This window comes from Electrophorus electricus, chromosome 11, assembly GCF_041902795.1.
Source record: "Electrophorus electricus isolate QZ-2024a chromosome 11, ASM4190279v1, whole genome shotgun sequence".
NCBI lineage: Eukaryota > Metazoa > Chordata > Actinopteri > Gymnotiformes > Gymnotidae > Electrophorus > Electrophorus electricus.
The window spans coordinates 28,980,001-28,995,536 of NC_137507.1; the positions used below are offsets into that span (position 1 = coordinate 28,980,001).

At 43.5% G+C, this 15,536-nt stretch overlaps 2 protein-coding genes and 3 non-coding genes across 5 annotated transcripts in view; 2 read left to right on the top strand and 3 right to left on the bottom strand.

The window, feature by feature from the left end:
* The window catches only part of acsl3b (acyl-CoA synthetase long chain family member 3b), a 17,239-nt gene extending 13,272 nt beyond the window's left edge, over positions 1-3,967 (top strand). Inside the window, exons 15-16 of the mRNA XM_035528302.2 lie at positions 1-88; positions 807-3,967. The exon at positions 1-88 is cut by the window's left edge and continues 70 nt beyond it. Of these exons, the coding sequence (XP_035384195.1) occupies positions 1-88; positions 807-964 (246 nt within the window). The 3' untranslated portion in view covers positions 965-3,967. The remainder of the gene's footprint in view (positions 89-806) is intronic.
* Positions 3,968-4,677: 710 nt separating this feature from the next.
* Positions 4,678-4,751, bottom strand: trnai-aau (transfer RNA isoleucine (anticodon AAU)). Its single transcript has one exon. It is a non-coding gene; the product is annotated as a tRNA-Ile (tRNA).
* A 259-nt stretch (positions 4,752-5,010) lies between these two features.
* Positions 5,011-5,082, top strand: trnaw-cca (transfer RNA tryptophan (anticodon CCA)). The gene has a single exon. It is a non-coding gene; the product is annotated as a tRNA-Trp (tRNA).
* A 231-nt stretch (positions 5,083-5,313) lies between these two features.
* On the bottom strand, positions 5,314-5,385 carry trnap-agg (transfer RNA proline (anticodon AGG)). The gene has a single exon. It is a non-coding gene; the product is annotated as a tRNA-Pro (tRNA).
* A 1,975-nt stretch (positions 5,386-7,360) lies between these two features.
* Positions 7,361-15,346, bottom strand: snorc (secondary ossification center associated regulator of chondrocyte maturation). The gene is made up of 3 exons (XM_027030607.3): positions 13,817-15,346; positions 9,672-9,833; positions 7,361-9,250 (listed from the first exon to the last, which is right to left on the bottom strand). Exons 1-3 carry the CDS (start codon positions 13,905-13,907, stop codon positions 9,141-9,143), a joined length of 363 nt encoding a protein of 120 aa, XP_026886408.1. The 5' UTR covers positions 13,908-15,346; the 3' UTR covers positions 7,361-9,140.
* Between the last annotated feature and the right edge of the window lie 190 nt (positions 15,347-15,536).

Here is a 15,536-nt window from a genome sequence, read left to right on the forward strand (position 1 = left end):
TGTGTGCGCGGCTCCTGGGAGGAGATCTGTAATCACCCTGACATGGAGCGCGAAGTTATCCGCATCATCACCGAGGCCGCCGTCACTGGTGAGAAAAGCCGACAGAACAGAAATCAAATATAATTTATTTCAGTAGCGATTTTTACAACAGCCGTTGTCACATAGCAGCTTTACAAATGTCTGAGTCCAAACCCAGAACAAGCCAAGGGTGTTGTGGCAAGGAAAAACTCCCCAGAGCACGAGGAAGAAACCTTGAGAGGAACCGAGACTTGGAGGGGGCCCATCCTCCTCTGGGTGACAACGAACACCACAATAGTAACAATTTTAAGAGAAAAATAAATGGATGATAAGGTGAAAAAATGAGCATTTAATGTCTCATCCGGTCTTCTAGAGGGCCTAGTCTTGTCCCGAAGGTGTGTGTGTCCGAAACCCATCCCGCGAGAGAATGTCCATCGAGGGCAATGGAGAAGTAGATGTCTGAGGTGGAGGTGTGGTGGGCTACAGCAGGTGGTGGCATGGCAGCTGAGACGATTGGAGGCTCAGTAACACCATGACATTAGGGGCAGGTGTACCTCGGCAGAAAGAGAGACTAGATTAGTAGGGAGGTTGTGTAAATTAGGGAACTAATAATGCAAATATGGACGGCAGCAGATCTCGTTATGGCAGCACAGCTAAAAGGAGCCAGAAGTCCAACCCCTGTGTAGTAGAACCAACACATACTGCTTATATTCCTACGTTTTATGCACTTTTATTGCAGTTTATGGGTGTAATATAATATTTTTCTCTCTCTCCCCCTTCCTTTCCAGCCAAACTGGAGCGCTTCGAGATCCCTAAGAAGATCTGTCTGAGTTCCGAGCCCTGGACCCCAGAGACCGGCCTGGTCACAGACGCCTTCAAGCTCAAACGCAAGGAACTGAAGACGCACTACCAGGCGGACATCGAGAGGATGTATGGGGGCAAATGAGGGGGAGGGGGGTCCGGGCGGGGGAACAGGAGAAGTAGGGGGGCGTACGACCCAACACACTACCCTCACCCGCACCCAAACTCCCCCCGGAGCTGCCTGCCCACAGCGCATCTGGATCACTTGAATTTTGCCAAGTACGGAGTCTCGTTTGACGCGGGAGCAGAACAGAGCAGACAGGTGAACGGGAAAGACGAGCGGAGAAAGACGAGCGGAGACACAAGACACAACAAAACTTAGAATGTGGAGATGCTAGCATCCCTCCACCCCTCTCTCTCTCTCTCTCTCTCTCCCTCTCTCTCTCTCTCCCTCTCTCTCTCTCCCTCTCTCTCACTCTCCCCCCCCCCCCGGGTTCTCCTCTTCTTTTTGTAACTCTGTTTGATACAAGATGAATACAGTCATGTTTATAGAGCTGACTCCAAAAGCCAGCCAGGTTTGTGCAAGGAAGCTCTAAACTCTTTACTTTTGTTTGATTTCTTTTAACTGTTTCCATTTAATATCTCTCTCTCTCACACACACACATATACTGTATTACTCTATGAATTGTTCATGTGCCGGTTTCTGAAATATTTGAGATGCCTGAAGTGAAGCAGTCCTGAGTGATGTTCACACACACTCCCACTGACGACTAACATTACATTCTAACATTACAACGCTGGCGGGAATTAGCATGGCAGAAACAAGTGCCTGAGTGTCCTGATCTGTGGGCTTTGTGTCCCTCAGGCCTGCGATCACAGTTTGTGTACCACGTTCACTCTTTCTTCTCTTCACTTGAACACGTAGAGCTTTAATTGTCTCTCTTAAGGTCTCAGACCCGTTTGAGACTCACTAACGTTTACTCCGTCTATGTTGACCTTGCACTGGGGGTCGGGTTTCTGATCAACAGCATCGTCCTGCCATGTGGGAGCGCTATTACTGAGCTGATGAACAAGCATGTGAGTGTCCTTAACAACCAGCCAAAAATAATCATCTTTCTTCCATCTCGTGTGTTTTGTACCTTGCCAGCACTTCAGACGGATCAGGTATGTGAACAGCTCGGTGGTATCCTCCTGTTTTCTGTCCGTCTTCTGCCGCAATCACCCACAAACCTCTCTGGGTTTCCACCTCCAACCGCTTCACAGGGAAACGCAGACTACACACAGGACGTGTATGTTGCTTTAAACCTGTGTAATCCTCATGATCCTTTTCTTCCTGTTCTTCAGTACTAGTAGTTCTTAGAAGACATTGACGAGTGTATCGCGTGCATGTTTGGGCGGGTTGATGTACCTTGAAAAGAGCTTTGAATGGATCTGTGAGATCTGTAGAAACCATCAATTCTTTTTGTTTACCCCCCCCCCCCCCTTTTTAAATACTTATTGTAATCCTTCTGATTAGTGGCTAGCATTAGCCCCTCTATTTCACCTTTGCTCATCAGCAAAGATTTAAAAAAAAAAGCAAAAAAAAAAAAAAAAAGCTGAATTGTATGTGGAGGCTCTGAAAGAATAATCAACTGCACCTTCTGCCCTGTGGCAGACGGGCCTGTGCTGTCTTGATATATTTCAAAGGACTTTTTGTAATGTTCAAGCCACCTGTCCTTAGGTGACCCTTCAGTGATTACATCACATGATCCAAAGCATTGTAACTGAATAGGGTGAAGCAGATTTTCAGACAAACTGCTGAATTTGGTCACTAACGATACTCCAGTCAAAGCTTGTCCAGGTGTTCTGAAAATAACGTTCTTGCACATTTTCATACACTTTAATATTCCTTTCTTTTTTCTAGGAGCATTCTAGGAAAATGGTCTTTTTAATTCTGGTCGTTTGTTTCCAGCACTTTTTCACGTCCTCGCGTGCCCGAGCGAGACGTCTGGCCTTTGTGTAGCCTGTAACGCGTATTAAGCTTTTCTTCCCTTAGCCTTGATCTCCTTGTTTGCTGACGCATTAAAGATGAACCTGCAGCCCCGTTCTGTCCCGTTCCACCCCGCCACACTTCTGGGAGGCACGGCTGTGTGCGTCCTCACAGCTGTTGCTCTCTCAGGCTTGTTTCTTGAGCACTTCAGAGTGGGCTTTCATACCCAGCGATCTTCGGCTGTCTCAGCAAGACGCTCGTGTGGGTTCGCTTGCCTTAAGTCATTTCCTGTCATTATAACGTGGCGTCCGTCACTCCATGTACCATGGTGTCTGGAGCACCCACGCTGCCTTTTTTTAGGAAATGTAGAACTGGCAACTGATTGTTGTCTTACTGTTACGCCATAAAGTCCTGGGTGGTGATTAGTGTCCTCTGTGGAGAAATCTAGACAGCTTGTGTTCTGCCCATCCGGACTATTTTTACAGTGCCATGGTAACAGTATCAAATAGGCAGCATCTGACTAACTGTTAAGACTGAAAGTAGCCAATCAGACGGACTCGTGGGCACTCCATGGACTTGTAGGGTGTTGCTCAAGTGTGATTGAGGTGTTAGTCCAGTTTGAACTGGTCTGTCTGTGGTTGTGTTTACACAGCAGGGTACTTTGGTTGCATTGTGGTTGTTTTGGTTTTGTATTTTTTAATCTAAGTGAATTTGTATGTTTAAAGAAGCTACTGGCTTTTGATGACCCACAGGAAAGAATGCACTCCAAACCAATACCAAGTGTTGAGATCAGATAGATATCAGCCATGCAAAGAAGCACGTAAGCTTTCAGCACCTGTCGCCTCGTACACGGCCGCTGTCATATAAACAAGCAAGGGAGGAAGTGACATGGTTACCACTCCCTTTATCACTCCAAGTGTAAATATGTTGTGCTTTCTTTTCCATCCTATCACCGGATGTATATGTGTAGTACCTTCTTTAAATGTATGCAGTCTTGTTATTGGTTTGTTTGTTTTTTGTTTTGTTTTGTTTTGTTTTGTTTTTTTATAATTTGCCAATACTGGGGTCTTGTCTCCCTGGTGTGGAATGACTGGCCACAGGAGATGTCTCCTCTGTTATTTATTTGGAAATTTGACTTGAAAGTTACATCAATAGGAATAAAGCTTTGACCATTGTAAAGGCTACTGACTGATGTTGTATACACAGTGTGCTTTATTAATAATATTAATAATAATAATAATAATAATAATTAATGAACTTTATTTGTATAGCACTTTCTTAAACAGTTTACAAAATGCTTTACAGAAAATAAAGAATACATGGCTGTCGGCACATAAGCTATATTGCTGAAATTAACATTTAAAAAACAAAAACAATTATTTAATTTTATATGATTGGTTTAAATGGAAGACAAAGAATAAAATTTAAAAATGAATAAAAGGCTATGTAAAAGAGTACATTCAAGGACAAAAGTACAACTGCATCAAGAAATACAAAATGCTTTGTTAAAAGTGAAAAACAATATTTTAAAAATTGGCAAGGTAAATACAGTCCAGGTAGAGCAGTTTAATTGAGATTAAAGATGGCTGGTCCCAAAATCAAGCCCTGGGGGACACCTCAGGATAGCTCATGACGTTTAGACTTCTCATCGAGTTTGACTGGAACCAGTTCAGAGCAATACCAGTAAGGCCAAACCAGTTTCATAGATGGTTTATACAATGGACTACTGGAGCACTGAGGTCAAGAAGAACCAAATTTCTAAATTGCCATCCCTAACAATAGCACTAATTTCACCACTTTTGAAGCATTTTTGGCTGATAATACTGTTCACCTAATGGCCTCAAGCTTCAACTCCTGACAGAAAAGACATCCACGTAAGGAAAAGAGACTGGCCCGTACGGGGATCGAACCCGCGACCTTGGCGTTATTAGCACCACGCTCTAACCAACTGAGCTAACCGGCCCTGTGCTACGGTGGGTGGCGCAGCCTTCATGACAAAATAAAAATAAGGGCGCGATATAAGGCTGCTATATTGAAACGGCGTATATACAAGTTAATCATATCTTGCTCAGCCCACACAAAAATATGCGATTGTTGTGTTCAGTTACAATTCTCGCGTGGTTACATAGCTAATGTAACACCGGGCCAATTGTAACTTCCAGAACTTTACTGCTCCCGTCTCCTGTGTTTTCATTATGGACGTAGCAACACTCCGCCCGCTAGACCTCGTGGCGCAACGGTAGCGCGTCTGACTCCAGATCAGAAGGTTGCGTGTTCAAATCACGTCGGGGTCAAAACTTTAGCGTTTCACTCACATTTTACAGTTCCCAGTTGTGAAATTCTAACTTAAATGTGTATATTTTACCTGATAAAGCGGGGTCAAAACGCACTTTAACCTCGCACTGGTTCATTTCAGATTACCGACACCTCCATTACTTCTGATAATTTATTATCTTCGTTATTTTTATTGTGTGTAGCTAGTTCGCAATTTTCTGATGTCATTATGAAGTCGCAGAATAAAAATTGGGCTCGTCCGGGATTTGAACCCGGGACCTCTCGCACCCTAAGCGAGAATCATACCCCTAGACCAACGAGCCAGAACTGCAAAAATTAATTCCACTAATGCTTACAAACATTACTATTCATGTGATTAAACTATGGCTATGGTTGGTTCTTACTGAGATCGGTCTGTAATCGATGCTGTGAATCCCCCACAGGATTAATTGAATTCATCATGACATGTTTGACATTTACTCCTAATATCGCTCTAGTGTGGCACTAGGTGGCGATATAACAAAAACGTTGTTACCAACCCCTGCGGTCTAGCGCTTTTTCTGAATTGCAATGCATTAAACCTCATCGTCACAACAAAACTATCAACTGCTAAAACTCATGGATGGTGCTATCAGGTGACATGGAGAGGATCCACATCCAAACCGTATAGACTCTCCACTGGTGTTCCACAGGGCTCAGTATTGGGCCCCCTTCGGTTCTCTTTGTATACTCATTCTCTTGGTGATGTAATATCTCCTCATGGCTTCTCCTACCACTGCTATGCTGATGACACTCAATTATTTATTTATTTTCCACCCTCTGACATGCAAGTCTCCAGACGTATCTCAGCATGCTTGAGCGACATCGCGTCATGGATGACAGCCCACCACTTGAAGCTCAACCCCAGTAAAACTGAGCTTCTGTTCATCCCAGGTACTCCCAACCTTAACCATGACCTTACTGTTTCCTTTGAGAACTCCCTGGTATCACCATCTGAAGCTGCCCGTAGCCTGGGCGTAATTCTGGACAACCAGTTGTCGTTCTCAACTCATGTTTCTAATCTTACCCGGTCTTGCAGATTCCTCCTTTGTAACATATGAAGGATTCGACCCTTTCTTTTGCTGGAAGCTACCCAGGTACTTGTGTAGTCTCTTGTGATCTCAAAGCTAAACTACTGCAACTCACTACTTGCTGGTCTTCCTCTAAGAGCCATCAAACCTCTACAAGTTATCCAGAATGCAGCAGCACGACTGGTCTCCAATCTTCTTTAGTTCACACATGTTACTCCACTGCTGCACTCCCTTCATTGGCTCCCTGTAGCTGCACACATCAGATTTAAAACCTTGATGCTTGCCTACAAATCCAAAAATGGACCAGCCCCTTCATACATGAGGTCAATGGTCAAAGCCCGACCTGTACCTCGAGTATTTGAACCTCAAGTACGGCTTGGCTTGAAATACCTTGCTTCAGGTCTCATGGACGACAAGCATTGAGACCATTTTCTGTCCTGGCTCCAAGATGGTGGAATGAACTCCCGCTTGCTGTCTGGACAGCTTGCAATCTTCAAACACAGACTGAAGACCCATCTATTTGCAGAATATTTAAAGGACAACTGACAGTGCTCCCTTATTGACTGACTAATTTAATACTTACTGTAGGGCATTATTTATGCTTTTTAACAAACTCTAGCACTTATTGTTTATAGCACTTATCATTGTTTAAGATAGACCTTATGTATTTTGCACTTCTAGGTATAAGCATTTATCCCTGTATTCTGCAGTATTCTAGTTCATTGGTATGTTTGATTCTAACCTACTGTACTTGGATATATTCTATGATTAAATGACAAATGACGAAGAACAAGATCAGATGAAATTAGGGTATTGGTGCTCAAAACAACAGATGAATCTCAGTCATATGGTGCATCAGAATCACGCAGTTTGACTACCTGAAATACAAGAGGATTATTGAACACGACGTACGTTTTGCAGGGATCAAATGCAAATATATGCAAATTTCCCGAATAAAGAATGCGGGTTTTTTTTTGTTTTTTTTGTTTTGTTTTGTTTTTGTTTGTTTTTTGCAGTGTGTAATGACGGCTGTGTAGTGTTCGGTTTTGGCAAAGATAAAATAATTAAAATGGAGTTGATTGATTTCTGCAAGACAAATCAAACTCGAAGGTTTGGTTCTGTGTTTACTCTTTTTGATAGAGACTTCAGTAAAACAAAGTGTTAACAATTCAGAAAATAGGAACGTATAGAAAAAGACAAAGCCTCCCTGATTTTATGTACATTTAATATTTTTTTCTCAGATGATTATACACAGGTGTACAAAGTTAGACAATTAGCTTTCAAAAGAACACATCCATAAAACCAAGTTCAAGCTTGTTCTCGTGTGTTGGATCAGGGACTGCTGATTGCGTCATTAGCCTCAGCAGCCTTTGGCTAACCATTTTAATACCGTGACTGAAATGCTGTGGGCGCCAATGGGGAGGAATTTATACACATTATAGACGATGTTTTATTAGCATTTAGCTTAATTTCAGTATTTACACAGAAAAAAACGTGTTACTATTCAGAGTTTTTTTTGGAGGGGGGTGTTGAAAATCACAAATAAATCTAAATGTAATGCTACATGTAAATATTAACTAAGCGTAGGAACACATTTGGGAAACACACAAAGATTCAACTCTGGTAGGAGCAAACGGTAGCAAAACGCCGAATGTGCATCACATGTTAACGTGTTGTGCAGACAAGCACAGCAGACACGTGGCGGCGGTACGGACCAACAGGAGCTGCAGCGCCCCGTGCATCCCCCCGCGAGCCCGCAGCCTGAGACACACACCGGCGAACAGCTGCAGCTCGCGGGCTTACCTCGTGCGCCTGTGTGCGCCCCCTGCTTCGTTTAATACCAACCCGCCCAAAATGCAGAATTAGCCCGACCGTGTGACCACATGACACGATAGAGAGTTGTTTAATGCAGATTTATTTCTTTAGTGTTAAGCCGACATCACGTATTCAACACATCTGAGTCGAGACAGCGTGTCCATGTTGAACCGTGGACATGCACACGCGCACACAAACTTATACCAAGGGACACGTTAATGGAGTCAAAACCTTTCTAGTATCTGTACTAACCTAACCTTAACAAGCATTACATTACTATACACCATATCTGCATCATTAAAAACGATGTCCAAGAGAAATGCAACCATAAAAGACTGAAAATATGTTTTTAAATTAATGTTTAGATTCTTTTAGGAAACATCTCGTCTATACGAGACTATTATAAACTACTGTATATATGCAATAACTTCTGGCCCTTACAAGTGAAGTGTGCGCACACCCACCCCTGCCCTAATTTGTATTCAAATAATTCTGTTTATATAGCACAGTGTTAGTCAAATACAAAATGTTTACGGTAATATTTTGTTTGCCTCAACTTTATACAACAGCTTTGAAGGATCAGGTGTCTTGTCTGAGCGTCTTTGATGCCGGTTTTGGAAGCAGATTATTTACAGTCTTAGGCAAAAGCAGGCGTCTGCAACATGTAAACTTATTTTATCCGATAACATTTATGGTGTGGAAGTAAAAAGTCACAAAATATAGTATGCAAATGAGTTTGAGTATCACATCTAACATTTATAACTATATCCGAGCACACCATAGTACAAAGGAATCATGATCAGACAATGACATCCGATAACATCAAATGGACACTGCCATAAAGTTCAAGCGAACAAAGTAAAATAAAATATTGTCTACTTGGATCATGAAATTCTGTAAACCTGTGAGTCTGCACTGGATATCCTGACAGAATCAGTCCATTACTTAGACTTACCACTTGGTATAAAGAGGCTTCTTCATGACCTGTATAACACTATTGATCTCAGATTTTCGGAGAAATCCGTGAATAAAAATGTGTGTCAACACCAACGTTCCCAAAATCCCAACCACTGGGGACCTGCATCCTACAAGACAGGGGATTTGATCAGACTGTCACAGAGAAGAGACAGTAGAGCTGGAGAATCCACGGCAGAACGGGACACAGAGAGGCAGGGGAGAGCAGTCCCCTCACTCTAGGAGCTGGTGAATTTTCGGAGTGTGATGACGATGAGGGCGAGGAGGACAGACGCTCCGAGGAAAACGGCGATGACTATGGCTGTGATGGCCCCAGGGCCCAGGACACCTGTAGGGGGCGCACACAGCACAGCTGTCCACTCAAACTCGGAGCACGTGGGCTCGGCCTATAAACGCTATAAATGCTTCTCGAGCTTAAAGTCTAACCATTCTGAAATAAAATGCACCATTTCTTTAGAACCTTCTACTATAACAAAATACTTCATCAGTGGCATTGAAAATCCTACATTTATCAGTGAGATGGGTAAACCAGACTGAGGCCTTTAGACTTTTAAAAGGTAGAATCAATAGTTTAAGTAATTTTTTTTTTCTTTTGCTGTAAACGTGACAAACATTTAATTGTTTATAGAGAATGTGGATGATAAAAGGGGAGTTACTATAAAATAAAACAAAAATTGGAGCTTTAAAAATAATCCTTGCATACCCGGGCATGGTGGCCATTTTATAGGGCATGGTGACCATAGCCTTACCGTCCTCGTCGAAAGACTCTGTGCTGTCCTCATAGTCGATGGTGAAGGTGTTGTGTGTCTGCTCGGGAAAAGGGTCTTTGGTCGTGACGTCAAAGCCTCCTGCACCGGACTGCGAGTCATGGTTCTCGCTCTGCAGTGTTGGAGAAGACCCACCGACCGTTTCTGAAACGATAAGTTGTAGCGTCCCGCACAGAGCTTACATCCAAACAGAAGTTTATTTCTTAAGCAAAAAAACTGTGTACAACTGCCTAACACTGGTTATATTTCAATATTAATAAATTATTTATACAATAATCATAATCGCTAAACTATAATAGCAATTTGTGCAGACATTGTTCAAATAAAAACTGATTTTCAAATGAATTTAGTATGCACTAATTGCATGTAAGAATGCCATAAATTACATCACCTGCCTTAAGAGTTTTCTAAAGTTGGCCACTTCACCCTGAAGCCCACAAACTCTAGATGTATTACATGCTGTGTTGATCACTTAGGGCGACAATCCCTACATTTATGACAGGTGGGTGCGTCTTGGCTTTGGGAATTAGAAACTGCTGAACGGTCAAGTAAGTTATAGCAAAAATCACCACCACCAATAAACAGCCTCAAACCAAAGAGCCTTGAGTCTCAAACTAGTTGAGGGTGGAAAATGTGACATAATAGCGATGTTTCCATGGTCAGCCCAACAAGGCGCTTACGGTAATGTCTTGTTTGCCTGAACATTTTGAACCCTGGGCTGGAAGGTTGTCGGTGGTGGCTCGCGCTAGTTACACATTGATGCAGGGAGAGCATGTCCAGGCACAGTGGCCGACTAAATGAATGAACGAGCTTCTTTGTGTGAGGTTAGCACTCGTCCCTTGCTGGTTATTCTGCCCTCCACCTGACTCATGGTCTTCACTCAGTTCTCCTGCATTTCACAGGTCACGATATGGCCCCGCCACGCGACTTCTCACACCAAGGTGGTAGCCATGACAATGTGACCCCTATGACCCCACGTCATAGATCATGTCCCCAGTTCCCACAGTCCTGGAGGACACCGTGTGGAGACGCGCCGACAACTCCGTACAGCCAGGCCAAGGGTTTCTTTAATCTCGCCTTCTCCTGTAGGGTTCATCATCTCAGCAAATGCCTTGCTTTGTCTAAACTTGACTGACCCCTTTGGTGCACATTTGGGTACTAATAAACAAAAGCCCTCCACCCCAAAACCAACCACGAAAACAGAAGCTTCCTGTTGAAATACATATTTACAAGAGACAACCACCTCCGCCACCGTTACACATTCTTAGCCCCAGAACTAGCCATACTATTAAAAATAAGCATAAGGTTATTAATTTGGAATGTGGGTGCAATTGTGGATGAGCAGGACGTGAGTATTTTTACACGTCTGCTGCTGGTGGAGCTTCTGTCGCAGAGGGCCGCGCACCGCGCAGACGGGCACAAGGCCAGCACACCATCAATGATCCCTTCACGCGGGAGCACAAAAGGCCGTTTGTACGGACAGAGCCCAGCCTGGAAACACCGCGAGTAACGGCACAAACCCGCCCACGAAGCCGCCTGTGCAAAACCCAACTCTCCTCGCTTTCAGGGAACATGCGTTTGAAAGTTACTGGTTTACGTCGACTCCCTCACCCTGCATGAGCGGGACGGCACGAGAGGTCACCTGCCAGCTACAACGCCTATTACACGTGACACGTGTTCTACTCAACAGTAGGAAGACGACGGCCTTAAACCCCACGGGCCTATTTAAGATGCACAGCATACACCTCGTCACTTTTGCTCAGTTTGGAAGGTTTTGCATGACTTATGTCCCCACAGGAGCGAGCGGTGTAAGGGTGGGTGTACGGGAGGCTCGTGAAAGGATGACATTTAAGGATCTGACTTTCAACTGATTTGGGAGTTGACACGAATATGAGGAAGGAGCGCAGCAAGTGACTTCAGATACGAGAACTGCCCTCGATAAACTCACCTCTCCACATCTGTACAAAGAGGGGGGCATCTTGCTGTTTTCGGGAAGACCCTTACAATGGTATACAGACCACTGATCGAGAGAGTTAACATTATATTATGGTGTGGAAATCTCTGTTAAATTGAAAAACTCACAGGTTCTAAAACGAGTCAATAAAATCACAGAGGAGAAACCACCTAAACTTACGGTCATACATTTTAGATTTTAAATGCAAAAAGCGAACCAGATTTATTATTCTGTTCGAGAAGTCATGTATTGTAGCACATATATAAGGGGTAACTTTTTTCTGCTCCAATGTATAGTAGAATTTAAATGACCATAACCAATTTTCCATTTTACTCACACAGCAGTTGTGTTTTCATTTGATATAAATGAAGAGGACGATAAAGTATTTAAGAATTCAGGGTTTATTTAAGACAAAAGACTAATCGTATGACCGGTGGGTTTGGGTGGTTGGAACGACATAGGAACTATTTGAGTCGTGATTACAAGATGACCGAGTGAAGGAATACTGCAGGCCGGCTAGAGCAACTGAACGCCAGGGGAGGAGTTCTGTTTTGCACATGCTGTTTCAGAGCAGACTAAACTCACAAACAGTACAGAAAACAGAGCAAGCAGGTATGCAATAAAAAGACTTTTAGGAGACCCTTTTGATTTCATCTTGGTAAGAAACATTTGTGCTTCCCTGGATTAAGTAACTGCTAAATTCACTTGAGAATAACAAATCAGTGTAGTCTGTAAGATTCTGGAAAGTGACCGTGTTAGCAATAACCCAATTATTAAGGAAAGCAAGGATATGAATCCTAGATGCCACATGCATTGTAGTGCAGGTGTAAATTTCCCCAAATTAAAGTGAATTGGGATTAAATTTACACAACAAAGAATTAATTTGTGGTTCAGAGAACACTCGGTGGGCTGTAACTAGAACCTCTCCATTACAGCATAAGTGTGATTACACTTACTGTGGGTCTCTCAGTTCATGAGAAATTGTTCATTCATATGGTGCCAGAGTTGATTTACTGAACAAACAAATCTTATCTAAACGAACTCTGACAACCTTGTAAAAACCTCACACAAATGAGTAATCACTGTTGGAAGTGGTAGCATCAGATAAACAGGCAAACCATTGCCATTTTGCACCCCATCACGTCAGTGACCCCCCACCCCAAACAAGCGCACACACACACAAAACACACACACACGCACAATGTTATATACATGCTATTCAAGAGTTTGGTAAATACCTGAGGACTAAGCATTTCAAGTTAGGATGCGATCTTTCGCTCCGGTTTTGATTTGTTTTCCTATGGCCCAAGACTGCATGTGTGCTTAACCTGTGTAGTCAAACTCTGTAGCTGCTGGTCTAACGGGTCGCTCTCGCGGGCACCTGACAAACACACTCTTTGTCCCGGTGCCGTGCTCACAGGATCAGCACCGGGGTGTCAGAAACTTGTGAACCACTCAGCACAACACCTACATCTGCAAGTGAAAAGTCAGGACATAATGCTGGCCACAGACATTTGTACCAAAACGTTCTATGGTTAAAGATAAGTTTGTATTCAGCTAAGCTTTTGGTTAGAGTGCTGATCATTTCAAGCTCTCAGAAGTGATTTTGTCCCAGTTTTTATTCAAATTCTTTACTTCTCCTTCATATTTCTAAAGCCTCTCAACTTCGACAGAATGGGTTTACCCAGTAGCAAAATAACCGTACTGTTCAATGTGGGGGTGAAACTCGGGCGACCTGAAGCTGTTTACCCAAAATCCTACTGAAGGAGCATCAGACAGCCGTTGTGCAGAAAAAGGCAAGTGTTCACTCAGTGATGGCTACCCAACTGAAGGCCTCTTAAATCAAAGCCACAGAATTTAAACTTTAAATTTAACATAACTATTCCAGATTCAGCAAGATGTTTGTATCATCGAGTCATTTCGGTGTTAAGAAAATCTGTGTAAATATAACCTACATGGTGTGGCTCCCAACACTGAAAACAACTCTCAATTTAACACCTACATTGTTTCATTTATTCCAGACGGCGTTCCAGTCATATCCCTGTATAATCCTGCTCGAAGCCAAGCCACTAACAGCGACTGGAACGTTTCCTGGAACGTCAAACACACTGCAGGAACCACGATGACCCACTGGGCCCGGGGGTAAAAGGCAGTGAGGACAGGCGACCCTTACCTGTCCGTACGAACGCCCCGCAGAGCGCCAGAGCAACAAGGAAGAAGAGCAGAGTGCTCGGGTCTGCGTTCAAGCTCCTGGTCGGGGCCATGTCGTCTACGCTGGGAGCTAGTCTTCTGTCCTCTCACACCAGACCAGGAGCTCAACGTGGGGAAGAGGCCAAGCAGGCAGAGAGAGGTGGAGAAGAGCAGAGCACAGCAGAGCAGGAGCAGGCAGAGAGAGGTGGAGAAGAGCAGAGCAGAGCAGGAACAGGCAGAGAGAGGGAGGGTTCCACTGGCCAGACGTCGTCACAGCACCTACATTCGCGGCCCACCTACTTCATGGCCGGCGTGAGAGGCAACATAACCTTCGGAGCCTCTCAGGTCAAGACGAGAACCAGCACCGCTAGACAACTCTGTGTCCGTGGTTTTAAGTCTATGTTTTACGATGTCTCCCTACGGTGTTCTGCGCCTTAAGACCATACCGGCCCTAAACGACCAGCACATCACAGGAAACAATAAGCTTTAAGAACTTAAGACATCAGTTTATGATCATTTCAAAGGCTTTTACAGTTAAAACACTTACACTGCAAAAGCAAAGGCTTAGTTCAAATCAAATTGGATAAACTTGCATGGAAAATCTTCATTTCAGGTGCAACACCGAACCACTTCCAGGAATTGAGGTTCAAAAAAAAAAAAAAAAAAAAAAAAAAAAAAAGGGCCCAACTACATGTAGTCAAAAAAAAAAACACCATAGAGAATAAGGAGCCTGTTTCAACACGTCTCAACACATCTGGGCGTTCAAATAACCAGAGTTTGGCTGAGGTTTGTGCCATTCCCCACCCTGAAAAACAAGTTTACCTTTCAACATGAGACTGTCTGAAAGCATATCAAGGCAACACCATGGCAGCTAAATGGGGCCGCTCCAGCCTTGTACCTCCTGACAACAGTCCACCAATCACAGGCTAGGAGGAAACTTGCATCAACTGAAGTTAGGTGCTTGATCGTCCACCCCTCCCCCAATCCACCCAAAAATATTTCCATCCACACATTTAACACACTCTTGAAAGATTCCCACCAAGTGCACGTAGAACACAGTGCTGTCTGGCACATTCGGCATTCATGAACAGGGGAGAAGCAAAACTACATAGGATGATAAATGACAATGTGCAAGACACAACAGTACAGCTGAGGTCATGTGCACAGCATTGAGCAAAAGCAGCCATTTTTAGTAATCTTCAAATACAGCACTTCTCATATCGCAGAGGAGCGCTTCTCAAACACGCTGATTATTCCAGGAGTCCTGCAGTTTTTTTTTTTGTTGTTCTGTACTAACACTGGAGAAAAGGTCATTTTATTTTGTAGTCATATGTAGTTAGTATTGTGTAGTCAGTATATAGTTAACTGGATTGTTAGAATCTGAAGGATGACCAAATGCCCAACCAGACATGTCAGAGTTAAGACATCTCAGAAATCGCTTTTAGAAACAACTAAACAGTGTGAAGTCAGGACTGTGGTGGTGGTGGAGGTTGGAGACAGGAAACCAGCAAATATTAGTTATCAAGAGACATGAACAGAGAAAAGGAAGTAACATTTCATGTACAGCAGAAACGAAAACTAGACCACACATCTTGGATATAAAAGCACCTGCATGCGGTCAGAATGTTGTCCACGGAGACAGAAGGCATGGGTACAGCCCTCGCAGGAGACTGTCTTTTATTGTGGGTTTTTTTTTTTGTTTT